The following is a 27,890-nucleotide window of genomic DNA, read 5'->3' as shown; positions in this document are numbered from 1 at the left end:
CCGACGCCCTCACCCTCACCTCCTGCCCATGACAACCTAACATGTCTCGTAGACATTGCCCTGGTTGAGAACCACTCTTCTAGACCAAGTAGGATCATTCCCTAGGCCATATGGTTCTCGTCAGTAAACAGGACGGCATCTTCAGGACCCCTTCCAGATCTAATAAATACTCCCAGGATAGCTGTCAAGGGTCCAGCCAGACTCAGAAGTCATCTGACCCCTGTGTTGTTATAACTGGGTGATACGTGGAAATGAGTTCTTCTGAAGGTTAAACATTTATGCTCTCGTTTATACTATCCATTTACTTATGTAACCTTCCCTACCCAGTTACCAAATACCAGAAGATAAATGATACTTTACTGTATTCCTGAGAAGCCCAAAATGGACATAAAGCTGCGTTTATTTTTCCTAAACTTTATCCACACAGCCATGTTTAACAGAGAGTGTTTTGGAAATGATTTGGCTGAAATACCTGCTTTTCTTTCCCACAGGGATTCTCACAGTAAAGAGAGCAGAAGACCTTCTGAACACATGTATGCCGGGCAGTTTTCTGATCCGAGTCAGTGAAAAGATCAAAGGCTATGCCCTGTCCTTCCTGTCTCTGGAGGGCTGCAAACATTTCCTTATAGATGCTTCTATGGACTCCTACAGCTTCCTGGGTGTGGACCAGCTGCAGCATGCCACCCTGGCCGACTTGGTGGAATATCACAGGGTGAGACAATGCACACACTTAATTTGCTCTGTGAACCATTGTCCTGCAGCAGCTCTAACAGGGAAAGGCAATTACAAGAAAAATGATTGAGACACGTAATGGGGGATGAGTCTTTGATAATTCCAACTGATAATCAGGATTCTTAATTGTATTTCCTTTACCATTGAGCCCAGTTCCTTCGCAAATACTCAGGGAGACCCCACTGGGACAGAGCATATAGGAGATGCTAATAAACTTGTGTATATACTGATCACATCTGAGCACACTCTTAAGTTAGAATGGAGCATGGATGGGAGGGAGCATACACGACAGTTTGTGGATAAGGAAAACCTCTTTTAATAGTCTCATAAATCGATAAAGCTTTGTGTCAGTCATAGGTAGGCAGGAAGTTATGTACTCTGAGGAGGTAAGAATGGCATGACATCATTATGTATATTATCTTAACAACCTGACCAGCCTGACCTGTGCCGTCTGATTCACAGATGGAACCCATCACGTCCCTCGGGTATGAGTACCTTCTGTACCCCTGTGGTCAGCGGGTCCAGCCTCACGACTACCTGGAGCTCTTCGAGTGACAGCCCGCATTGCGTCATCCCGCCGCTTCCAGCTGGGCTTTCCTCCGGACAAACACTGCTGAAATGGACATTCGTGTGTGAGGCCAAAAATCACCCTGCAGCAGAGCCAATACTGATCAACTGAAAGTATCCTTGGGATCCTATGGGAATGTCTCTTCTGCACAAATACTGGAGTTTAAAATAAGAGGAAATTACCACTGCATTGTATGCACTCCAAAAAGTAAAGGGAGATGATTCCTAATTTCAGCAACTACCTAAAATGAAGGATACAACCTTAATAATGTATGTAAGATAAAATGAACAAAGAAGAAATTGAAACCTTTTAGGAATGAAGTTGTACTTCAGAAACCAGCAGGTTTATAATTCATGGGAATTATTTCATGACCTCTGCACTCCCTCTTTGCATCATCTCAAAAGTCTCAGGGTTCTGTATATATAAAGTTTCATGCTGGCTTTGCAAAGCTGGAAAAAAGCTTTTACTGATGGCTGAGATGACCCTCCAAACACACTTCACTTATTGTGCATGTTGGTGCCAGGATGTTAAGTAAGAGACATAGATAGAAAAACAAAGTTGGGAGTGTAAATTGAATGAGTTTTAAAATGTAAGATGAGAGGCTTAACGTGTACAAAAATACTATGGACTGCAAGAGAATGAGAAAGCATCGATGAGCTTGTTTCCTCCTTCTGGAAAAGCAGGACCCCGCTGGCCCTGTCTACTTTGGCTCTACTCAAGGGCCCACCAAGGAAGGAGCACAGGCTCACGTGAGGTGTTACTTATTAGAGGTGACAGACACGAACAGAACAGTGAGCTGTGTGGATACTACTTCTTGTAGTATTGTGGGTTGAGTTGTGTCCCCAAAAACAATATGTTGAAGTCCTAACCCCCGTACCTGTGGATGTGACCTTATATGGAAATAGAGTCTTTGCAGATGTGATCAAGTTAAGATGAGGTCATACTGGAGTGGAGTGGGCCCCATAATCTGAGACTGGCGTCCTTATGAGGACAGAGGAGTTTGGAAACAGAGACTCATGTGCAGAGGGAAGATGACATGGGATGGCAGAGCAGAGATTGGCGAGATGCAAGCCAGGGACTACCCGAGGATCGCTGGCAGCCTGAGAAACCAGGAGAGTAGAATGGAACAGATTCTCCCCACAGCGTAGAAGGGGATGCGGCCCCGCTGGCACCGTGTTGTCAGACTCCTAGCTTCCAGAACTATGAGAAAATAAATTTATGTTGTCTTAAGCCACTGAGTTTATGGTAATTTGTTATAGCAGCTCTAGGAAACTAATACAGAAGTTTGTGTAATTACAGCACCTGTTATGCATTATATACTGTTTGTTGATATACATTCCGCCCTCCTCATAATGAAAAAAAATCAGAGATGAGAATAACCTTTCACTGGCTCTGTTCATTTCTGGGGTGAGGGTTTGCTCAGTCAGGAATATTATGCCCCACTGCACCCCAACCCCAACCTCCAGCCCCAATAAGGGGGACAACCTGACCAAGGAGACACTGAGTCACTCTTCTGGGAAGATGGAGGTTTACTCACACTTCCGGCCTGTGTCAGCATTCTTTTAAGGGAAGCAGAAGGTGCCAGCAGTTTGTTCATGAGGTTGTTGGTTGTGTAAAATACTCACTGATAGTGTAAAATGTCACCAGAGCCGAGGACAGGGTGCATGGGTGTGCATGTATGTGTGTGAGTCTTCATGGGTGTATGGGTGTGTGTGTGTGTGTGTGTGTGTGTGTGTGTGTGTGTGTGTGTATGTGCGCTTTAATGAGAAAGCTTTTAAACACAGATCGCTGTTAGGTGTTTCTTGAAATGTCCCATGTGGTTTCTATTGTCTGAGGGACAACTTTCAACTAGACAATTTTCTGAGAGAATCTGTCTCTCAGCTTTTATTTCAACAGTCATGTGTCTCAACAGTCATGACATGGATTTGCACAGATAGCACAGGGCTGGAAGTCAGAAGTTTTTATTCTGTTCCTATCTCTTCCCACCATTAGCTGTGTGATCTTGGATCGGTCCCTTTATCTCTCTGAGCCTAAGTTTTTGCTTACAATGAAATACGGTGTTTTAACGAGGTGATCTTTATTATTTTCATCTAGTTCTGAAATCTTAAGGTTTTGGAATGAATAGAAAAGTACCCTATAGTCACTAATAATTATGAAGACATGTAAGATTCCAGCATTACCCTCTGCCTAAAATTATTTGGGGGAAAGTAAGTACAGTTACATCCAGATATAACCACTCTAAGTGACATCCTACTGGAGGAACTTACAAAACAGGAAATGGCCTGACCGAATTAACCTAATATTACAAGGAAAAGCAGATTTGAGTTTTATACTATTTTACCCTATTGGTTACTGACACTCAGAAGAATAAACTGTTCAGTGTTTGATGATATGATGGTGAGGAGTAAACCTGAAAGTCTTAGGGAAGGAGAATGGTTTACAGGAGTCAGAAATTGGTTACAATTAAATGGGGTTGAAGAGGCCTGAATTCTTATCCTAGCTCTGCTATTAGACTTGGTCTCTCTGTGTCTGACCCTAGCTATGGCCTAAGGCAATGCTGTCCAAACCCTGACCTTGGTCCCCTCCTTCTGTTGCCTCAACAAGCCCAGAACCATAACCTGCCTGCCCCAGGCATCTTGGTCTGGGATGTTCCTCTTATGTTATGTCATGTTCCCTGATCCCAGGTACTCCAACCTGCCTACCTCTTTGGGACTGTAACCCAATGCCACTCCCTGACCATGGTGATTCTTCTCTGCCTCAGCTCCCTCACTAAGATTCTGGAATCTCCTCTTACAGTCATCCCAGACTCTCTGGCTGCCACCTCCCAACTGCAAGACCCTCATATACCCATCAAACCTCCATCAGATCACCTGTGAGTTCCCTGGTTCTGGCATCCTGGCCTACCCTCCTGCAGTGGGATGCACAAAAAATTTACTTCGTCTCTCAGTGTCACCAGCAGTGCTAAGCCATGTCAAACAGTATTAGTAGGCTGAAACCTTACACTAAAAAGGAAAAACACAAGGACGGTTAAGAAGAAAAAGGAGAAAAAGTGGAAATGGGGCATGGACAGGGCACTAAAAGTATCTCAAGGCCATCTATACCAAAAATTCCCTATCTGAACCAACACTTTGGAATAAACCAGCCTTTTAGTGTAAAGTAATGGCATGTGCTAATGTGGCTTGAAATCTGTTTTTAGATGAAAAGAAAAAAATTCATGGCCTAAATTTTTGCAAGTACAACTTTCTGTAGAGGCAGCTTTCTTCATGCACTAGAGACCAAACAGGTGTTACGGCCCTCACACATATATACCTTGGGACTTCTGCCATTTGGTGCATAGAGGAAACAAAAATGACTGATAGGCCATGCTTGAATGTGTCTCCGTGGGGCCTCTTTGCTTTCATTTTGGTCAAAAATATGATAAATGCTTTCATTTCAGACTGCATTGCTTAGGTCTGTTTTTTAGAACTTAAGTTTCCTACAGTTTTATCTTTAAATAATACTCTGTTTGAACTGTGCTTTTCCCTCTCTCAAAAGTCGCTATAAATCTCACTTAGATTTCTCTTCTTTGCCTTCCATTTTTGTAATCACATCTTCATTGCTTTCCTCTCTCCATCATTTCCCATTGTATTTTAGGAGAACTTCTCATCTCTTTCTTTTCCATTATCACAGATTAAATTTTCTGCAGTGTTAATTCTACTCTTACTGCCTCCTGTATGGATTTTAGTACAGTTGACCTTTGAACAGTATGGGGGTTAGGGGCACTGACCCCCTGGGGAGTCAAAAATCGTGTATAACTTTTGACTCCACCCCACCCCAAAACTACTAATTGCCTGTGGGCTAGAAGCCTTTCCGATAATATAAATAGTTGATTAACACATATTTTGTATAAGTACATACTGTATTCTTAAAGTAAGTTAAAGAAACTGTTAAGAAAATCATAAAGAAGAGAAAATAAATTTACAGTATTTATTGAAAAAATAAAATCCACGTATAACTGGACCTGTGCCGCTCAAGCCATATTGTTCAAGGGTCAAGCGTCCTTCTATTCCCAGTTTACTTGCTATGCTTTCCTATCTCCCTATGCAGGGATCTTTAGACTTCCTACTGCTGCCCTAGATTGAAAACTGTCAGGAGGCTTAAATGATAAAGGTGCCTTCTTTTTATTGTGTGGTAAAAACACATTATTTGGTAATGGGAGAGCCCAGCAGGTTTGGGGTGAGATCCTGGTTACATCATTAACGAGCGGTGTGAAATCTAAAAAAAAGCAAAAAACAAAAACTAAGCCTGTCTGAGTGTCAGTTTCTTTATCTCTGAAACAGGAGCTACTAAAGTCATCCATTGGATTCTGAAGATTCTGAAGCTTAGAAAAGAAATATGTCAAGTGTCTGACATATATAAAGTTCCCCACAAATGGTAGTTACTCCTAGTGAATCGTGGGTCCAGCAAAGCTGGGATCTCACTTTCCACGCTCCCTCTTTATCAACTCGGTTTATGTAACCAATGACGTATGTAGCCTAATGGCCCGTTTGTTAAGAATTTTAAGGGGGAAACGGAAACTTTTAAAGAGTAAGGGATATAGTGATGAATCACACAACGTTGATTCAGCCGGTTGACCTGCAGAGAAATGGCTCGTTGAGTTTGGATTTGAAATGACATGGAGAGGACATTCTCTAATGTCTGATTTTGACAGCCCCCAAGTTAGCAGTGACCAGTCTTTACCCCAAATTGGCCATTGACAAACTGATTCAGTTGCTCTGGGATTCCTTATCTCAAAACCTAAGTATTTCCTTCCCTTTTTGACCAGAAGATTACAAACCCGGGTCTCCTTGGGTTTAACTGCCCTGTCTCCCCAATAGGTCATGCATTGCCAATGCTAAGCCAGATTGCCAGGGAGGGGGCAAGCCCACGTCAGTCTAAATCAACTTTTACTTTTCTTCAGCTGAAAGTATGCTCCTTCATGAAGTCTTCCCACCAACTGAGTCAAGGTCACGGTAGCCCTAGATGCACTGTCCTCAACAACCAAACAACGTGGCCAGCACCATATCTCTGGGGGCGCTCTCAGCGGTGTGCAGGAACTATTGGAAAAGGCTTCCAACCAAGCCATTCCCTACCATTCCTGACAGCCCCACACACCAGGGGTGTGGCTTCTTTCATGGCTGTTTGAGGCTAATAATTAGAAGAAGACGTATGTTTTCTTCCTTTAGCCTTTCTTTGAATTTGAGGCTTTTACTACTTGTTTTCAATTTTTACTTATTTATTTTTAAGCTTTTATTTTTCTTAACCTTTTCAAATGGGGTTTAATATCCGAGCAGGCCAGGCGATGTGTATTGTTGGCATTCCTGAAACACTGGAGGCAAGGGGTGGTCTGGTAGTGGACTGGTAGCGGGAGGGGTTGGAAATGAGGGATTAATGGCTGAGGCAGAGGGAGGTGCTGGCGGTACTACACTCCCCTCATTTCAAGCTAAGGTGTCTGACTCTCAGGTGGATGAAGAGTCAGTCCAGATCACCAAGCATCCCACCTGGGGACTGCCTGTAGCCGGCAAGCCAGGTGCACAGCTAGCCGCCAGGCCGAAGGACACCTGGTGAGTCCTGGACAGAGGCTGCTGAAGGCGGCCTGGCTCTCCTTGAACCTCTGGGTGACTGGGCAGAGACAGCTCTGAGTCAGCACAGTGTCCACTTCTTGCCATTGGCAGCCACCTGTGCCCTCTCCCTGAGAACAGCAGACAAGGCAGACATAGCCCAGGGCACTGGGGTTGACTGCTCCAGAGGGCGTGTGCGAAAGATCAGTAAAGCAGAGACATTTTGAAAGGCACCTCTGCTGACTGAGAACATTTTCTGTGTTGAAAAAACCACCACCCAAACCCCCCAACCAACTGGCACAGTCCCCATAGGTTTTGGCAGCAATAACAAAGCACTGAGTCCTGCCAGGAGAAACAGCTTTGAATTCAAATGTAAAGCTAATCAGAATATGGATCACACAAAGCTGCCAGTTATTTGATGGGTGTTGGGAGTAAAACACACCCACCCATCTAAGGGACCCCCCCCAAGGGCATTATCAAGTCCCAGAAACAATGTCAAATCTTTTTCAAACAGCAAATATTCCCACCTGTCTCCCTCCTACACAAGGCAGAGTGTACGTCTAATTCCTTGGAGTCCTGCTCGACAGCCAGCTTCCAAGACTTCAGCGCCCTCACCCGCTGGCAGTTGCACAGCCGCTGGAGGCCGGCGGTGGCCAACTTGCGTCCGTGTTCCTGGATCACCGTGTTAGCAAGTTTTCAGTCATTGTCAGGGGATTCCCGTGGTGGGGCTGGAGAGCAGAGAAACAGTGGGAAACAGGCTCAAGAGGTCAGGCTCTGGACTCACCCCAGGCCAAAACTCCTGCTCCTTCACCCACCAGGACCTTCAAGCCCTCGGGATTTGGGCCGGGATGGGACATTGATGCCTGAGCCCAGAGCCAGCCACTTTCATGCCGGGCCTCTAGGCCAGTTCCTTACCATTTCCGAGCCTTGGCTTTCTGCGCCTGGAAAATGGAAGTAACGATATTACCTACCTTAGAAGATTGGCGTTATGTACATAAAGTGCCTGGCTATGATCCTTACTTCAGGAACCTCCCGTGCCTCTCCATTTCCCGGCGGGTCATCAACTCCAAATTACTGAGCATGGAATACAAGGGAGAAATTAGCCATTATATTGTACACTCCTAGTAGCCCTTCTTCAGATAGATTGAAATTGTTTTCAGGATGACAGAAATAAAGGACAACAGTGCACACATGATGTGTTCATGATCTGGAGTGTGTGACCCATGATAACCTAATTATACATGAGTGGTGCTGGGCATGGGGAATTGCCATTGACATGAATACCTGCCACGTGCCTGACGTGTCCCAAAGACTTCATACATATTCACTCATTTAATCTTCACAGCAATCCTATGGTATCAATGTGATAGCATTCCTCACCCTGAATGACTGGTGTTGCAAGTGAAACAAGTGGAATTTGAACGCAGCAGTCAGGCTGGAAAAGCCATGATATTATCTACCACGTTGAACTGATAATACAGAAAGATTTTCCTTGAAAAAAATTTTATTAACGTTAGGTTCTGGGCAACTATTTTCCTACTTTTCAGGATTGTGTATTTTATCTACTTGGTTTAGGCAAAATCTTAAAAATAGGTCCGAGTGAAGTTCTATTCACCTGTTGAAAAGTCCTAGGCCTGATTTTGTCTTCGTCACTGATGTGTGGAGAGAAGGAAGTTGGCCACATTTATGAATACAAAGAAGAGGCTAGAAAGGAGATGACTGGAGGGAAAACCGGCCCAAGAAGAACAGGTATGTGGCTTGGAGGAAGTGGTGTGCTGGTAAATAGTTAACAACAGGGTTGTTAACAATTGGGTTGGGGGATAGAGGGTGAGAAGGCATGTAGCCTTTACCCACTGCCAATTTCCATAGTGTAAATACTCCCACCATGCTTGACTTCAAGCTCGCAACCTGCAGTTACCTAGGAGTGGGAAGAGGGGCTAACAATTGGATCTCCTTAGTCTCCGTCAGCACACTGCTCCTTGGAGGAGACGTGAGGTTTGGATTTGCGACTTCTGCTCCAGTGAAATGACTGGGGCTATTTACTAGGCGATTTATACACAGTAAGAACAGCGGGAGGGTGCAGGGAGTTGGAAGGGACCTAACACAAGCCTAAGACTAAGTGCTTCCTTGGCAGCACCCTCCCTTCAGAAGATGCGATGTGACTGGTCCTTCAAGCATCAGGTTCATTACTGCTTTCCTTTGCTGTCTAAGGTTAAATTTCAAGTCCCTAATTATAATGTTTCAGTGGGGCCTTCACCAGTCCTTCTTTTGTATATGTGTTGGGGAGAGAATAGAGGTAGGTCCTGCTATGGACTGAATGTGCCCTTGCAAAATTCATACATTGAGCCCAAATGTGATGGTATTTGGGGGTGGGGCCTTTGGGAGGTAACTACGGCATTCGAATGGAGTCCCCATGATGAGATTAGTCTCCTTTTAAGATCAGGAGGAGACTAGCCCTCTGTCTGCTCCCTGCCATGTGGGGATACAGGGAGAGGGGCCCTCACCAGTCACGGGATGTGCCAGAGCCTTGACCCAGGTTTTCCCAGCCTCCAGAACCTTGCGAAATCAATGTTTGTTGTGTAAGCCACCCAGTCTAAGGTAGAGAAACCCAAACTAAGACAGATCTCCTCTTGCAGGGCTTTAAGACGGCACCTACCTTTTGATAAAACTGTTTTGACTGGCTAAGGTTTAAAAAGAAAGAAATCAGTTTAATATTATGCTGTTTTCTTTTCAGCTACCCTCAGCAACTTGTAAACCCCAATTCTTAACCACTATCTCGGGCATCTGTGATATGTCATTTAAACAAACACAAGTGGCCTGTTAGCCCACAGAATGCAGTCTGGGACTGCATCATTGTGAGATGCTTAGACCTGCCTAACTCCATAGTCAAAGCGGTTGCTCCTTGCTGCGAGCCTTGTTGGAAATGCCTCCTCCTGACCCTGGGAGAATACGGGCAGGAGTGTGCAGGTCAGTCCCACAAAAGCATCACGACTGGTAGAAAGAAAGACCAGACATGGGCCCTGAATCTCTAGTATCACCACTGAATGTGAAAATATGAAACAATTAGATTCGAAAGGGGCCTTAGAAATAATTTCTCAACTTCTTCTAATAAAAAGCACAAGTAAATTGTATTAACCACCAGGTTTATCTTTACGGTGTCTCCTCCCTCTAGACCAGTTGTTCTCAACCAGGGGTGTTGTTGCCCTCCAGGGGACATTTGCAATGACTGGAAACATTTTGGTTGTCAGCCTGGTGAGAGGTGCTCCCGGCAACTAGCGGGTGGAGGCCAGGGATGCTGCTAAACATCCTACAGTGCACAGGACAGCCCACAACAAAGAATGCGCTAGCCCAAAATGTACATAGTACCGAGATGGAGAAACCCTGGCTTATACACAAAAGCCTATTTTCCAAAAACTAAAGAAATGGCATTCTTACTCCAGGAAGAAATCATAACCACAAATCATATTTTATTAGCTGTCCAACGTCACCTTCCATTCATGTCTTGTGTTTTAATTAAATTTTATGAACTACCAGTACAAATCAATACAAATGCATTTTTTTTTTTAACACACCAACAGCTTGAATGTTCTTGAAGCCTTTAAACAATGAGTTGACTGTGGGCAAACAGAAGACAAGGAATCAGAGAGATAATTAACTCATGCATCTGGTACTGTCTAATAAATAAATAATTTTCATATGAATGTAGAAACCACTCAATGTTAACTGTATTTATTTTTTTTAAATAGCTGAAAACTTGAATAAAATGCAATTTTCAGAAGCATCTTGGTGACTGAGTAGAACTGCTTAATTTAAAAAATAATAAAGTTACTTCCCCCTAGACTGGGGTGGGAGAACACACAGCAAAATCTTTCATCCCACTAGACTTCGGCAGATGGTGTGATCTCTCACAAGATACATTTTTCTGCAATTCTTCTCATGGAAGCCAGAAGCCAGGAAGAGCACCCTGCTTTGAAAAGCAATTGTTTGGTTCACACAGTATACTTTGGTTTATTTAAACAGGTAAGAAAGTGGTTCCCGGTTCTCCTGAGGAGGAAACGTGTTTTCTGACTTTTGAATTAATGAAGATACTACCAGTCTGAATGAGTCTCCTTTTCTGTTAAGGTAGAAGTGTATTTTCCTGTCCCTCCAGTGTTCAGTTGCTCCTCTTCAGAAATACTCTTCAGATAAAGTATGTTTATGTCTTGATCCATCAGTAGCCCCACACCACGCCTTCCCTATGATGGAGTTCTGACATTTGGTGCCTGATAGGATCAGCATTTGGCATGTCCTGGGGATGGGTATCAGTCTGATATGGTATCAGTCTGATGCTCTGAACTGAAAGTTCTCATAATGTATCTGAAAGTATCTTCTTTAAAAATATAAAAGTATATGCTAACTTGTGCTCTTAGTAAGACTTGCAAATTCGTCATTAAATAAGCAAAATATAACTCATAAGCAAAAAAAAAGGTGCATTTTTAAATAAAATTAACAAATGAAGGTGGTTAAAACTACAACCAAAAAGATAAACAGGTTATTTTTGGTTAATCTTAAGGAGAAAGACACAATAGTTATGGTTTCTTTTCTTTTTTAGTCCGTTTGGTTCTGCTTAATATACTCACAAGGATCGCTATGAAGATATCTTCGAATTTCACATGGTCTCCTTGCCTGCCATCTGATGTTTTAGCATTCCTGGACACTCGAGCCCTACTGATATAATCACTCATATGAGGAGAAATTGACTTGACTTTCATTCCAATGAACCTTTCGATAAAACTGGTCTTAATTCATGAATATTTCAGTGAGCATAGAAAACAACAGATCTCACTTTGCTGCAAACAAAATGAAACCTTTCCGCCATTAGGCTTAGAGTCTCACAATCATTTGGCCTTTATAAGACACTGCACAAAAGGCATTTGGGCTAATCTGCAGGGAAAGTGGGAAACTTTAATTCCTGCTGCGTAAAAGCCAAATAGGCAGAAATTGGAGGCTCTCTCCAATTTCTTACTAATCAAATCCTTTTTTTGCCCTTTATGGAAATCTTTTCCTTGTTGCAGCCACTCATGTGGTAATTGCAAAAGGGAAAAAAAATGAAACATCTCCCCAAATCTGTCCCGGGGAGTTCATGTTTTTTTGCTGCTTGTCTTCTGTTTCTGTTTGCGAAGGTGAGCCTCTATCTCGTGCCTGAAGACCATCATCCCCAGCTGCCCGTGGGAGGCCTCATTCATGGCCTTGGACTGCATGCACATCTTGTACTGCTCGGGGGTCAGCTCGTCCACACAGCGCTTCTCGTGCCAGAGGTGGAAGAGGCCCCGCACAGGCGTCCGCACCACTATGAGGTTGCTGTGGAGATACTTGCGATAGAGATGCACGTCCTCTCCGCCCCAGCCTTTGATGTCCAAATCAAACCCACCTGTCAGGAGAGAACATGCTGCTGAGTCATGCTGCGCCTGCATCGCCTGATCTATACTTGCTTTCCCCAGCTGCACCAGCACAGAACTCTGCTTGAGAAGCAGCTCTTAGGGGAGCTGGGTTTCACCACCCTTCCAGATTATGAATGTCCATCTGGGTCAGAGGACTCAGAATTCTCAGAGAGGACCTTTATGGCAGCCTGCACTAACTCTTGGAGATAACAAGGCTGCAGACAGAATCCCCAGCATTTGCCTGCCTTCAAGAGCTATCAGCGGGGCCGGCCGAGTGGCGCGTTGGTTAAGAGCTGGCTTGGGACGCCAGAGGACCCCGGTTCGGATCCCACATATGAGGGCCAGTGACACTGCCCTCTACAGCTAAGATGCTGAACAACAGCTCAACCTGGAGCCTGGGCTGCTGTGAGTCGCCGGCGAAGGCGTAGGCTGCAGACCCTGTGGCAGTGGGTTGCCATGGGCTACATTATGTAGACAGCAGCCAGCATTTGCAGCCGCCCAGAAGCCAGGTGACTGATCTGCCTCCCCCGGGAAGAGCCCAACAATGATGCCAACTTGGGCCAGTGAAGCAACGTCCTCCACAACTAGACTAAAAACAAAAAGACAGCAACTTGTCTGTTCCTCTTCCCCAATTCCCCAGAGCTGTTCTCATCCCCCAATTCCCCAATAAAAATCTTTTAAAAAAAAGGAGCTATCAGCAATGCTAATGATCAGCCCTAGTCTCAGATTAAGAGCTGCAATAGTATCCCAACGTTTCAGCTTTAAACCTCAGAGTGCAATTCATGTGTTTCAGTGTGAATATTGCCTCCCCCTGCCATACCAAATGGAATAAACCAGAGGCTTGCAGCATGAAAGAGTAAAACAGGATCTCAGCATGAAAAAAAAATCACATCTCCTAAAAGCACTCTTCCTTTTAGAGACTAAAGTGGCCCTGAAAAGCTGTGTGTCCACCATAGGCTGGTAAAATGAGTCATGTTAAAGGGCCTGGCCTCCCAGCCAGGTGTGACGCTCTACTCAGAACATCTGTGCCATTTGATAATGGACTCCTTCATAAAGTGAGTCATGGTCCCCTAAACTCTCACCTTTGTAAACTGAGATGCCCCACATCTTTTCCTAACCCAAAGCCCACCATGTCCCAAGTAGAAGCAAAGAAACACTGGTCTCATCTCTTTTGTCATTGTTCCTTTCTCACTGAGTGATGTATCCAACACTTACATGAAACAGTGAAGTGATTCTCAACATCTTTTCTCAAACTTATCCCATAGCCAGCCCCTTTATCCTCTGCAGCCCCCAAGCTGTGCTGCTCTGATGGAAGTTAGGAACAGGAAGTGGGGCTCACACATGGGGAAAACCCCACCCCACCCACTGGCTATGTGTACAAGTGACCTGTGGCCTCTCAGTGGTGTGTAAGTGAAGAAAGTTGTACCATTCTGAATCAAGGGTCTAGAATTTGAGTCTTGGTTCTCTTACCTCTCTTGAATTTTGGTTTCTTTATCTAAAAATGAAGTAGGTGTCACAACCAAATGAGATAGCAGTGTAACTTGGTTACCTGTAATTGATTTATTGTTTTCTTCGGTATCATTACAACTTATTAAATAGATGGTGCTCAAGTAAAACGCAAATAAATACAAGGTTGCAAAGAATGACTGGGATACAGATGTGACCCAAAGATTCATTCTGACATCATAGCAACAGCTTACTGAGGAGGAGCACCCTTCCTGGCCTGCCATTCCCATGTTTTTCAATTATATTGGGTGGTCGGAAAAGTCATGACGTATTTTTTCTATGTTTTTCATTGCAAAAATGCGTCATGACTTTTCCAACAACCCGATAGCTATGCCCTATCTTTAGAAAAAAGTATTATAAATTTGATAAACATACATTGTCACAAAATAATCTTTCCCTATACATAAAGCAAGGAAACAGAGTTTCTTGAAATGGAAATCTCCTTTAGAAATTTTTTTTTTAAATATGCCATTTTGACAAATTTGAGTTGCACATAATCATTTAAAATTATTTCTTAGAGAAATAAAAAACATCTGTGGTTCACTNATATCTCCCAAGTGACAAGACAGAATCAACTGGAAAGGTTTTTTCAGGGCAGGAAAGTCTGTAAAAATCTCCACTGAGTCATTTTTTTTTTAAATATGCCATTTTGACAAATTTGAGTTGCACATAATCATTTAAAATTATTTCTTAGAGAAATAAAAAACATCTGTGGTTCACTGCCAGGTATCTGAGGGCACCCACCACTCAGAGGCCGACATCCTGGGTAAGCTCTGCTGCTTCTTATGAGAACTCACTTCAAGTTTTCTTTTTTTTCTTTTCTTTTTTTTCTTTTTTAACCTGGTGATTTCTGTGAGGGTCCCGTAGTCCCAGCAGACCACCATCTCACCTCTGGACAAAAACCTGGGGATACTCAGCTAGATGAACTGATCTTAGAACGAGAAGTTTTAGGCCTCTGGCTAGAGGTGGGGTAGACCAGCAAAGAGCAAGATGAACAGGCTCTGGGAGGCCCACAGGAAGACGGGGGTCTCCATGCTGTGTGAGAGTAGAGCCTCCCCAACCCCATTCTGGCTCAGGGGAGCCCTAAGCCCGAGATCAAGGTTTCTGACCTGTTCATTCATAATTGTAGCTCATGTATAAGCCACAATCGTAGTCCCTCCAGAGACACATGAGTAAGTACCACCATGGAAAGTGGTGTGGAATCTCCAAAGGGGACAGGAGACACTCTGTTCTCATCCTGACCATGTCCCCCACTTGCTGTGAGATCCCTTTGTCTCTGAGAGCCTTGGTCTCCTCAACTGCATCCTAAGGACCTTTCCTCTCTGTGCACTGGGGACCTGTGTGTGTGTGCGCGCGTTTGTGTGCATGTATGTGCATGTGTGTGTTGACAGCAACTGTACACTTAGAGCTCGAAGTGACATCTGGAATTTTCAAAGGTTCAGCTGAGAAATCTGCATCTTTTCTGATATGTGATTTTCCAAAATTCTCCATGTTACCCTTATTTTTTTTTAATGTATCCGCCTACTGTGGAGGCCCAGGATGTGCTACATGAGAGGGCACAGGAGCCAGACCAGGTTGGAAGAAGGCAGCACTGGAGGACTTGCTTAGAAGCTGCCTTTATGCAACAAGCTGCCTTTTCCCCTCGGGTTATGTGCCTTATTTGGGGTGACTGAGAGGCACTGGTGGACACTATAGGGGTTAATGTGCTGCACACTCTCAAATCCCTTCTTGGTCCAGCCTCAAGTCCATGACGAGAGGAAGGCCTTTTCTTAGGAAGTGGTACCACCTTTGCCACCAGACTCCCTGGGACCTGACACGATTCCCTCATGACCTCTCACTGCCCTCTAGGTGGCAGTAGAGATGCAGACTTGTTGCAAGTCCATTGGTCTTACCTATATTGATGAAGTCTGACCGATACTGACATGTCATCCCAAATCCAAAGTCTCTCCAAAATCCAGTTTCCTTCTTTATGACCTGCAAGGAAAGCACTGTCATTTGACGGGGACGGACAAAATGGGTCACATAAATAGACAGTATTCATAACCTCGTCTGAGCAATGTTAAATAGGGAGCCCATCCCAGCCCTGATACAGAGCCACAACCCTGGGTGGGAAATGCAGATATATTTGAGTCCTTTCAGACAGTTAGGAATAGTCAACTCACCAGTCCCAAAACAGGACTTGTGATTTTTGGCACCTCTGGCTGGAATGTTTCTAGGGTGTAGGCATGAAAACACACACACACACACACACACACACACACACACACACACACACGCTGGAGAGCAAGCTTTTGAGCAGCACCATGGAAAAGCCACCTACGTGTCTGGCCCCACACCAGTGCCAGCGAGAATCGGAGTCCTCGGCCCCTCACACAGGGCTGGGCAGGGAGCCAGCAAAGGGCTCAGGAAGTTGAGAAAAGGGATAGAGAACAACTCAGAATTCAGCTGCTCTGGCACAGTGCACAAACAGGACCCCCTCAGGGAATAAAAGGAAAACCCGAGACTTCAGTGTGTGACTCCGGCTCTGCAAACTCTCGCTTGCTGAGGAAAAGGGCACTAAGAGTCCAGGTTCTGAAGAAAGACTCTGTCCATTCATCTTTAAACTATTTTAAAACCAAACTGCTCCAAAAAGCACCGGCAGTGGTGCCAGGCTACAGGGCTGCTGAGAGGCCATCCAAGCAGGGACTGTATTTAAAAAGCAAAACCTGGCCCTGCTCAGTCTCTCATTTTGCAAGTAAATTTCCAATGTACTTGCTGAAGCAGCAAGACTTTAAAAAAAAAATTGCTTATATATTTTTGGCTGAGGTAATTCTGAGAATGGTTTTGGGACCTACTTTAATAGTTATTTTTCATGATTCATTCTTGTAGTTAACATAGGTGCCTCGATGAAAGGGGGGGAGGAGAGGCTGCAGCAGGTCCCCATCCACTCGGATTTCTGCACTTTCTGCCTGGAACATCTGGTGCTGTTCACTGCTAATTAGAAACAGTGTGTGTGGGTGGGAGCACCAGCATCTTGTCCCAACTTGACCACTGGCTGGCTGGCTTTTTTGCCTCAGGCAGGTCCCTCACTTCTTAGGGCCTCCATTTCCTTTCCTATAAATGAGGAGGTTGAATTAAATCAGCCCTAAGGTCTCTTCCAGCTCTAACATCCAAACGTTTATCCTATTACTGCTCTTCTACCTCCCTGAAGTTTCCCTTTATCTATACCACAGGCTAAATTGTATTCGACAAATGGCTTGCAACAGGGTTGATGAACTTAAAAACTCTTTTACCCTGTAACTTATAAAACCATCTTATTTTCACTCCAACCTACCTATAGATGTCACTTGTACTACTGTTAGCACGCATCGGGACAGCCTAAGGAAAATAAAGACCCAAAGAGGTTTTGTGGGTTAGTGTGGTCCCCAGTACAATGCTCTCCAATTCTTCTTCAGAACAATATCTCCCAAGTGACAAGACAGAATCAACTGGAAAGGTTTTTTCAGGGCAGGAAAGTCTGTAAAAATCTCCACTGAGTCATTTTTTTTAAAAATGGCTTGTTTCATCCCTGTCATACCAGGTACACTGTTTCTGGTGCAGCTAATAGCTTAATATCCTTTCTGCAGGGCAGGACACAGACAAATCCTCTAAGCTTCTGAATAAACACGGAGTCAAAGAGAAGTGTCAGTATCCAAAACTTCAAACATTTGGCTGAGAAATATATGGAACCTAAAAAGAGAAAGCTCCAAGCAGGAAAAACAATGGGTAGGGGCTTTGGAAGGAAGACAGGGGGGATTGTAAGAGGTAACCATCCCAGGACTGGGCTGAGTAAGCGCAGTGCCTGGCAAGGCTGAATTAAGTGAAGAGTGACCTTCAGCTGGGGACAGTGTGACAGAAACAAACTGATTTGTGAGCTGGAGAATGAGCTATATAAACACTTATTAACGTCAGCTTTAAAATTGGCAAGCCACTATCTGAAGAGCTCATTGAAATTTAGCCCTTGGTGGGAACTGAGTTGGTCATGCTCATAGCATGTGATGTTGGGGCAAGATGGAACGCACTTATTAGAGTTCATTTATTAGAGGTTCTACCAACCCCCTCTGCAACCCCATGCCAAGTCACTAACTGAAGCGGTGCTCTCAACGAGCAGCCTAGCTGGAAGGGAGCAGTCTCAAGTGTACATCAGATCACAGCATGCTGCCATTGAAAGCCCTGCAGTGCTTTTTACTGCATTCTCCCTAATGCAATTAGAATAAGATCCACAAGGAAACCTCTAGCCTGCAAAGGCCCCACATGACCTGGCCCCTGCCTGCCTCGCCAACTTCATATGCCCCTTACATACAGACACCTTATATTGTGCCCTTTCCAGCACACCAGGCTCACAGGTCTCCACAGCTGGACAACTGCAGTCCCCACTGCCTGGGTCACCCTTTCCCTGCTCGCTACTGAGCTCTGTTCCAATGTCATTTCTCAGCGCCATCATCCCGGTCCATCCGTGTCAGCCCTCCCCATCCATGTCGTTCTCTACTCTGTCATCTGGTTTATTTTCTCTATAAACCAGGCTCTCTGAAATTATCCTGTTGCATTTGTTTCTCTGTTTGCTGACTGTCTTCATGCACCACCACTGTTAAACGTAAGCTCGGGGCCTTGGTCTCATTCACAGCTGTGTCTCCAGCACCCAGGCCACTGTTCAGCACACAGCAGGCACGCAATAGATTCTGCAACTTTAAGCGAAACAACATATAACAAAACCAATTTTACCAGAGGCTAATTGATATAACCAAGAGTTGAGTTCCTACAGCTTCTCATCAACATTATAATAAAATGATGTTGAACAAGACAATGTTATCTGAGGACCTGTTCTACCGCTCCAATGAACAAACGAGGAGCAGTCCTAAGGCAGAGACAGCATCAAGCCAGTGGAAGTAGATATGGTTCAAGGAGGGAATTCCTGCCAGCAAGTGGTTCAGTGAAGGCCTAGGAATTCCAGTGGGAAAACCCTCAGAATTGTGTGGCTCTGGACCAAGAGACAAAAATGTTCTCACCTTCCTGGGGTCTAAGCAGAGAGTTTAACGTCTTAGAACCTTTGCCCAAACATAACGAGCTCCACTGTTCTGTCCAAGCATTGAAAAGATACACACCAGTGATGTCTAGAGGAGGAAAAAACCCTAAGATAAAGATTAAACTTTCAAAGAAAACTAACTCCTCCTCCTGTCCTGAATTTCACCCATCAGTTTTCAAGTGCTATCCTCAGTTTTAAAAACGCCTTTTAAGGGCTGGCCTCCTCTCCGCTCTCCCCAGCACCCTTTCTCTCCCCTCCTTAGATTCAGCAGAGCACTGAAGGGCATACAGACACCACAAAAGGATAGTTGTCAAGCCTGCTCTCTCACAGGAAGCTTCCAGACCCGCAGCTCTGTGGGCCATTCACGTGACAGGGAGGGATTATTTTCTATTAGGACCAAAACACAAAGCACACATCAGTGTCTCTCCCCCGAAGACGTGGCCGTCCTGCAGCTGCGTGGTTTAATGGCGCTGACTTGGACAATATCCCATGATGCAATCTGGGCCCTAAAATAAAATACTCAGGCTGAGTATTTACTCTAAATCAAAGAGAGTCTCTCAAGCACCGAGGAGCAGCCTCACATGCACCAGAAATACCAGTGGTGTGTATGCAGCCCATGCAGCCCACAGGCGCCATGCTGAGATGGCTTCAGGCCTGGTTTAATGCTCTGCTGTTGCCATCTTGAAATTCTTAATAATTTTTGAACAAGGACCCTGAGTTTTCATTGTGCACTGGGCCATGCCATGTATGCAGCCAGTCCTGTATGTGAGTTGCAGACTCCCTGAGCTTCGGGGGTTTCTGTGGCTGGACTGGGTGCCCCCTGACCCCACGCTGTATATTTCTTATTATCTGGGCCCTGAGGGCTCCGTGATCAAACTGCACAGGATTCCCGGAGGCTGCATGTGCCCCGTGGCAAGGCCCAGTGCTGTGACAGTTCTTATTTCTTAAGAACTAAAGTATTCTAGAGCTACAGCTTTCAAAGAATTGGTTTAAGAATGGACTCAAACACCATCTCCTCCAAGATTTGTACTAACCCACATTTCTCTACAAGTCTTCTTTTATCTGCATAAAAAAATGAAGTGTTTTCTGAAGGGTATCATGCTGGACAAGGAGTTGTCCAGGTTCCCTCAGTTCTAGGCATCTGTACTTAAAGCTAGACTCCGTGCCTTCCTGGAAGCACTCTGAGGCCAAAGGATGTGTCCACGCGGCATCCTCGGCCCAGTCTCCATCACGCGGGTGGCACTCGTGTTCCCAGCCCTTCCACTTAGCAGTCCGGGCATGCGACTTATGCCTGTGAGCTTCAAGTTTCTCACCTGGGAAATGAGCATCAGAATGCCTCTTCACCTTACCGAGTTGTACCTGGGAGAACATGGGCACGGTGTGGCTTACAAAGCCTGATAGATGGCATCTGTGAACGTTACATTTGGAACTTAGCCACTTTTGGTCTGCTTCCCGAATAAATAAAAACAGACAAAAAGGATGGAGTGTGTCTGGTCAGCAATTTGTAGACGTTTAAACATAAATTCAGGTTATTGGTAAAATACCTTTTGGAGGTGGGTAGAGAGGTAAGGGTTTAATCAGAGAGGGGGTTGTAACAGCTATATATGATGTCAGAGGGGTAGTGCTCTTGGGGGTTATCACTTTGTAAGGGGTGTAAATGTCTAATCATTATGTTGTGTTGCATGCCTGAAACTAATATAAAAACATAAAAGTAATTTTTTTAAAAATCAGAGAAAGGGTGAGGACAGAAGCCAGCATACCATTCACACAATGAACAGAGTGGCACAAAGTCATCAGACTTAAATAGCGGGTGGAACAAATGGCAGACTGAGATGTTGGGCACTTCGGGCAGTAGAAACGGTGAGGAGCTAGACCTGCGTTGGAAGGAGATGAGGAGACGCTGGACAGTGTGCTCCTGGCAGAGCAGCTGGCTTGGGTGTCTATTGAGCTGGAATCATGTGCCAGGCGCTGGGGTTTGTAAACATTTTCTCTGTAATCAGTTTTAGAGTCAGTTTGTGGAGGGCAGTTAATCCCAGCAAGGAATCGGGGTTGCAATGCTGTGCTGAGCCGGCTAGGACCACTCAGCAGGATTGTGCAAGTCTCTTGCCAACTCGGTGTTCAGTGACATCACGTCGATAGCCTGAAATAGGCCACAGTGGGAGTACTGACACCACAGAAAATGGCAAACGCTGTGAATCAGGGCTTTCCCCCCGCCCCCTTTCAGAGAGCGGGTTGTTAAACATTTACTAGCACACCACTGGCTTTATGCCATAAAAGCCTTTTTAAAATGGAATTAATCTGCATTTTGGAAATGCATCTATGGCAGAGGGCGAAGGAAAGACTGAAGGATAGGGGAGGGAAGGAGTCAAAAGACAGAAGCGGTAACAGGCTCCTGCCATGGTCCCAGCAGGAACTGACAAGGCTTGAACCAGGAAAAGCGGAACGTCTAAAGTTAGCAAGTATTGAAATTAGAGGCATTCCTTGCTCAGAGAGCTGCTTCTACATGAAAGCATCAACAAGTTTTATTTCCGGTTTAAAACTCAAAAAATTAAATACTAGTATAAAAGCCCATGATCTCACTTACCACTTATTACTAATGGTCTGTACTCAAAAGTAAAGAAACAAGTAATCTGAACAGGCCCAAAGAATCATAAGTGTGGTTTTTTGCTTTTGTCTGCAGGCAAAATGTTATCCAACGACAGTGGCAGTAGCCAGAAGGGAATAACTAGCACATTGACTATGAGGTCATTATTTACAGGGCTGTTGGAAAAGGTTGTCATTGGTTTGCATACATAAATAACTTCTGTTATAGCTACATGCTGGATCTATGTTCTCCCTTCGCCTCTGACACTAATGTATTCCAGGGAAGGCTATCAAGAATGTATTAACATATATGCATCACATCTTTCTAGACTGAGACAAATGAACCCTATGGTAGGAAGTCTTTCCTAATTTACCCATCTCTAATCATTACTTTTTATTTTACTCCTTCTCAGCTCCTACGCATTCTATCTCCAGAATATTAGTTTCTGTAGTTTGATGTTCTCCCTTGGAATTTCTGTCAGGTCATTTCCTTTATATTTCAGCTCTCATCTAGACCCTAAGTAAATCTATTTCTACTGCCCTAGAGTAAGGAGATCCTAGTTTTGGCCTGAGCTCTGCTACTCGCTGGCTGTGTGATCTTGGGCAAGTCTACAAAAAAGAAGAGAATAGGCAAAATGACCTCCTCACAATCATCTCTGAGTCCATGAAACTGTTTCAGTTCTTCTGACCCCTCCACTAACACCTAGACTAGTTCTCTGTAGGCAGCAAGTGCTCAAGAAATGGCTCACCCAGTAAAGACCATAATCCACATTTTTTTTTTTTTGGATGGAGACCCCATCATCTCAGAGACAATTGCTGTGTTGCTCTGGACTAAATAGTCATAAATACTGAACCTTAAAAGATCATACTTAAGTGTCCAGGAAAGGTCTAAGGTATATTTAGAGGTAAATGTAAACGGTTGCGGGTTAATTCAGAAGTTCCAGCTGTGGACACAGCCACACCTCTGCCCACGCCACACCTTTGGCTTCCCTTTGCACCTGCTTCCCTGCAGGAATGGTAATAAAAGATACAACTTTTAAACTAAGAAATGGAAAGAATTCCTTGCAAGCCAATGAGGTCTTTATGAGTTTGAAGTCAAAACATTAATCATATTTGATGTCAAATGTAAAGTGGTACTTTATTTAAAATCAAAGGAACTTTTATTCTGATTAGTTGAAAGCAAATAAATGTTGTATCCCATTTCCCCTTCAAACCCTGTTAGAAGCTTAGAACTCTTACAGAAAGGAAATAAGGTTTTTCTGTTTCAACAAGGGTGATAGTGCCCCAAAGTAGATAAAAATTAGTTTGGGGGGAGTGAAAAACCTTTTACTGTACTTACTATAGAGTACATAAACAGACATTCAGCATATGTGTGATATTAGAATTTCATTGAGAGAAGAGAAAACTGTATTATCACTGTACTGTATGGCTTGGGTCCCAAGTGAAACCATGCGGGGACGTGGGTGAGGAATTCACCTTGTCCAACATGAAGGAACTCAAGCTGAAACTTTCTGGAACAAATCATTACATCAACTGCCAGAGGTTAACTGGAGAGGGCACATGATATGGCTGGAGAAGCAGGTTTTGCTACTTCTGGAAGCTTAAACACAGAATCTGTCCTCCAAAAGAATTTCATAAAATGCACGTTTTCATGAAAATCAGTTTACTCTCCCATTGCACAGAAGCATGAGAGACTTGGTCCTATCCCATCTTTTCATGTTCACATGGCAGATTTCCTTTCCCCAGCCTATGAGGGACTCAGTGGGAAGAAACATGGCTTTGCCTCTGTAGAAGACAGAGCTACTCAAGGCAGTGAAGTCCAGACAGCCCCCAGGTTAGATGCTCCCCTGAGATTCAGCCTGAGCTAGGACAGTGCTTTCAACAAGCCCAGCTGATCTCTCTGCAGGAAAAGACCACAGACAAAGACCACTTGGGGACTGACAATAATGGGAAAGTTAGTCTCGGAGAGGCATGCCTATGTGTGGTACAGAGACCCTCTTCTGACTTATCGCATCTTCCTGTTGCCTGTGCTGCTTCTCTGCTGAATGGAGTAACTGCTGCCACCACCAAGGAGACATCTCAGCTTACAGAGATCCTTGGTGGCTGTGTGATTCCACTCTCCATGGTGGCATTGGACCTAGTCCTTGTTCCCCCAATGATTCACTCACTATGTGCCCTGGGGTGAGCCACCCCTTTCTGACTTCTGGTTTCCAGCTGTCCAATGGGGACATAAACCTCACCTTTCTTACCTTGCAGGATTTTGTAAAAATAAAGAGAAAATGTGTTGCATCCATAATGCAATAATATTGGTTTCCAAAAACCATAGAAGAAAACTATGAAGGTGTGAAATTACCTTTCTGTAAGGTACTGTTCTTATTTATCTTCCATTTTTAAAAATTGCAAGCACTTTTAATCAACAAGGCAGTGGGAGCAAAGGCCAGAACATCTGCCAAACTTAAAAATTACTACAGGAATCAATCCACAGATTTCCACTCACCTTTACTGATGGTCAGGCACCCCTGGTAATGAAAGACATGAAACAGGGTCACACAAAGGCACCTGTGGGGTAATTACTCACCAGCTGCTGTTCTAAGGGAGGGACTGCATCGTGGTGGCCATATATTATGCCAGGATTGTACTGACTGAAAAGCACTGGATAAAATACTTTCTTCCCTGCAAACCAGAAAACAAACATCCACTTAAAGCAACAGATACAAAACTATTAGGTTTGTTCATTTATAGTCAGTCCTCCGAAACATCCCAGATATTTGCATCCACTTTCTTTTTCCATTCACTCAAGTCTAAAACAGATCTTAGAAGCTCTATACCAGGAAGACCAGATGGACAGACCATCAAATACTTTTGACCTGTTAGCACAGGACTGATATTCAAAATACTGACAGTTACTGGCTCTGGCACTGGGCACACAACCAATTGGAGTGGGTGTGAAAGAGAGTCCTGGCACTCTCTGCACTGCCAGACATTAACCCTTTAACTGTGGGCTTGTGTGGCAGTCTGAAGAGTTGCCAGAGGCCGGGCTGACATAGGGCAGCTGTTGTCTTAGGGAGCCCAGGACAGTTGTTCTTTACCAATTTACATGATGAGTTTCAATATTTTAACAACTGACATGCCCATTCAACCAGTTATCAGCTGACTATCAGTCTTGCCTATGAATCAAACTCTATGAAAATTATTTTCATATTGGGGGTTATTTCTGCTCAGAGCCCTTCCTCCCTTGGTAACTGCCTACAACTATCCCTTTCCCATTGGTTTCAGGAGGTTTGCCAGGTCATGTCTTCCCCCCACCACACATCTTGTGGATGTTCACTAATGCTGATCACCCAGTTGAAAATGGAATAGAGGTTATAAACATGAACTTGGGACAAAGAGTCCCAGAATCATGATGGTCAACAGACCTACACTGTGACACCAAAGGAGAAATCAAACCAAATGATTTTCCTTTTCTTGGTCATTGGGGTAAAATAAGGCTGATTCAGAAGCAGGATATCAGAGTAAATTGTGAAGAGAATGATGTGTGAGCGTGAGAGAGCTAAATGCCACAATGAGGGAGAAAAAGAGAAGCGCCAACTCCATTGACCCTTACCTGGCTGAGTATTTAGCCTACACGTATTGAGGAATTCAGAGGTGAAGTAGATGTCAACGTCACAGAAAAAGAGAAGGACGTTGCTCCCCTTCCAGAAGCGGGCTCCAACATCAAGTCCCTTTCCCCGGGAAAATTCTCCACTCAGTTGGATGAAGGTAAAGTTCCTGAAGTTGGCAGCTCTAAAAGGGAAGACCAGACACCATCACTCATGCACCCTTACTTCCCAGGCCTACAGAATCCCCTGGGAAATACATGACCAAGGTCCACCCACATCTTGCCATGTTTCTTTTATAACCCTTAGGCCCCTGAGACTATCCAGCAATTGTAGAATGATCCAGACTCATGGGAAACTCACTGGGATTAAAGGTCCCAAGAATGAATACCTAATGAAGTTTTAACACCAGTTTATTTCTTGCTTCTCTAGTATTTTCCCCGATTGAAAACTGAGCTGTCATGATTAATGAATATTTCTTGTGATGGATAAAACTTGAACCAGTGAAGACTACGTCAACAGAACCCAGAAAAATCCCCATGCCTCTTGAGTCACCCAAATGAAACCACTGGGCTAAAGAAATAAAATCCTATTGGAATGACCCCACCCAGCATCTTCTCATCTGTATTCAACTCCAGGAGCCAGACATGATGGTCTTGATAGATATCTATCCTCAAACAGATTTAAACCTGGATTCCTTCCTCACCCTCAGGTAAAGCAGCCCAGCATTACAGAGAAAATGACAGACTTGGACTCAGAAGGCTAGGGCCGTTTTAGGCCTGGCTCTCAAGTAGTTTAACTCTGTGATCTCGGCAAGCCCATTAATCTCCCGGAACCTCAGTTGCCTCATCCACAAAATAGGAATAATAACACCTCCTTAACTGTCTCACAGTGTTATTAGTTAAATAGACACTGCCAAGAATATAAAGTACTGTGTAAGCATCAGCTATTGCTGTTATTATAATAGCACAGGAAAAGATTCCCAGGCTCGTGGCAGTGAAGTCAAGATGTTTCTTCATTTGGCTGTTCTTTCCCAGGAACAGCAGAACCTTCTGAAAGGGGGCATGTCCTGAGCAAAAATCCAGGATCCGTTCAGGACCTAGTGGGACAGGGGTTGTCTTCTACCAGACAGAGCTACTAGAGAACCACTTTTTGGTCCTATTCCAGCTCCTAATTCTTCCAGTGCCAGGGCAGGGCATTTGGCAAATCCCCCTTTTCCTGCTGACATCACCCTTCTTTTCATATTCTGAGCCCTCCCTCCCTTCCACCTGGCCCATGGCTATCCCCCAACTTCTCGCTCATCTTCATGTATTCAAAACAGGTAAACAACCCACTTCCGTTTTTTTAAACTTTGTGTTCCCAGTATTACCTTGGATAAAAGTCAACACAAATATAGAGTCATAAACTATTCAAATGCTAAGTTGTATTTGTATCTGGTCATTTAATCAGTGAAACTAGTTCTGCTACCCCTTCCTTGTCTTAGCATCTTCTTTCAGATCTGTGAGTGGGCTTGGTTTTTCGGCTTAGGAATCCGTGGGCCCAACCTTGTCTGAGTTCAATGCCAGACATGCTTTTCAGATTTAGATCAAGGCAGGAGGCCTGGTAATGGGAAGGGCACTGGTGTGTGACTCATGAAACCTGGACACAGGGCCTAGACCCACACCTGGTCGGCATGAGGCACTCGATAGTGTAAACGTGTGAGCAGATAAATGATTCTAATCCTAACTTGGCCTCTGGTTTATTGGAGGAAAGTCGCTTCATTTCTCTAGTCTCAGTTTCCTCATTGTAAGATCTGATTACAAAGCTCCAAGGCCCCTTTACTCTCTAAATTCTATTTTCTGCAATTCTGCATTCCATGCAGCACTGCTCTCCATTTAAAGACATTCTCCTCTTTCAGAACTCTATCGTGACTCCTTTCTCTGGCTAGGTGGCCCCAGTTCCTATTTTGTGTGAGTAACATGGAGGCTGTCCTCCATCCACAACCTCCTCAGGCCTTGGTCTGGCCCTAGATAAGGACAGTTACCTGCCTGTCTCATCATCATCATCTCCTCCAGAGGTTTGTACCATCCAGTTCCTGTAAGTCAGACTCAACCCACTTCTCTATTTGCTCAGTTTTTAGTAAAGTTTTACCCTTGGAGATGCCTGGATTTTTGCCTGTTCATCTAAGGGAGTCTCTAGCCACATCGCACAGGATTCATCGACCATCCTGGGGCCCATCTTTCTTTCCCAGTCAGGGACAGGTCTCTTTCTTCACTTGTCTCAAGATTCATGTTCTCTGAGACCCTCCCAGACTGCAGGGAGAGCTGTTAGCTAAACTTTGCAGAGCAGCGAAGACTGACATGCCCAAATACAATGAAGGAGCAAGGCCTTTTTCAGTGATGCTGTAACTGACTCATAATTCAGGGTCCTCCCCTAAGAGGTCTTACAGGATCTATCATTCAAGAGCTGAAATATAAAAATGTTTCATATTTGAACAACAGCAAGCAACCTTCATCAAGGGAAGAGGAATGCAGTTCCCTAATACACTGCATTGACCGAACTGCTGGATTTTCTTCTTCGAACAGCCTACAGTCCATTTGCGTAGCTATATCAAATATTTACAAAAGTCAAGTCATGTTGAATATTTAAATAAGAATATAAGGCAGCATTAGAAACTGGGTAACAGCATTAAAGATATGACAAGCCTGTAGGTGATCAATCTTTGAGTGTGTGGGAGACAGCTGAGTACTACAAATTTAGAGGGGAGAGTGGTCATTTGGCATATACACTTACCCAAAACTTAAATTAATCTAGTTTGTTCTGTCCAAAAATTTCCCAAACCCTGGCTTGAGCTGCTCGTCTCTGCTCTGCCACAGCAGCGGGTGG

The 27,890-nt window shown here is 44.3% G+C and overlaps 2 protein-coding genes across 10 annotated transcripts in view; one reads left to right on the top strand and one right to left on the bottom strand.

The window, feature by feature from the left end:
- SH2D4A (SH2 domain containing 4A) overlaps nt 1-2,679 on the top strand; it is a 60,092-nt gene extending 57,413 nt beyond the window's left edge. For all 4 annotated transcript variants that reach the window (XM_019649297.1, XM_019649296.1, XM_019649298.1 and 1 more), the window contains 2 exons: nt 492-712; nt 1,195-2,679. In XM_019649297.1, the coding sequence (XP_019504842.1) occupies nt 492-712; nt 1,195-1,287 (314 nt within the window). In that variant the 3' untranslated portion in view covers nt 1,288-2,679. The remainder of the gene's footprint in view (nt 1-491; nt 713-1,194) is intronic.
- A 7,647-nt stretch (nt 2,680-10,326) lies between these two features.
- The window catches only part of CSGALNACT1 (chondroitin sulfate N-acetylgalactosaminyltransferase 1), a 353,757-nt gene continuing 336,193 nt past the window's right edge, over nt 10,327-27,890 (bottom strand). For all 6 annotated transcript variants that reach the window (XM_019649308.1, XM_019649311.1, XM_019649310.1 and 3 more), the window contains 4 exons: nt 25,034-25,212; nt 24,008-24,102; nt 15,698-15,779; nt 10,327-12,289 (listed from right to left, as the gene is read on the bottom strand). In XM_019649308.1, the coding sequence (XP_019504853.1) occupies nt 12,000-12,289; nt 15,698-15,779; nt 24,008-24,102; nt 25,034-25,212 (646 nt within the window). In that variant the 3' untranslated portion in view covers nt 10,327-11,999. The remainder of the gene's footprint in view (nt 12,290-15,697; nt 15,780-24,007; nt 24,103-25,033; nt 25,213-27,890) is intronic.

This window comes from Hipposideros armiger, unplaced genomic scaffold (assembly GCF_001890085.2).
Source record: "Hipposideros armiger isolate ML-2016 unplaced genomic scaffold, ASM189008v1 scaffold_131, whole genome shotgun sequence".
In the NCBI taxonomy this organism is placed as follows: domain Eukaryota; kingdom Metazoa; phylum Chordata; class Mammalia; order Chiroptera; family Hipposideridae; genus Hipposideros; species Hipposideros armiger.
Note: the sequence above shows the minus strand (reverse complement) of the source record. Positions and strands in the feature narration are given on the sequence as shown.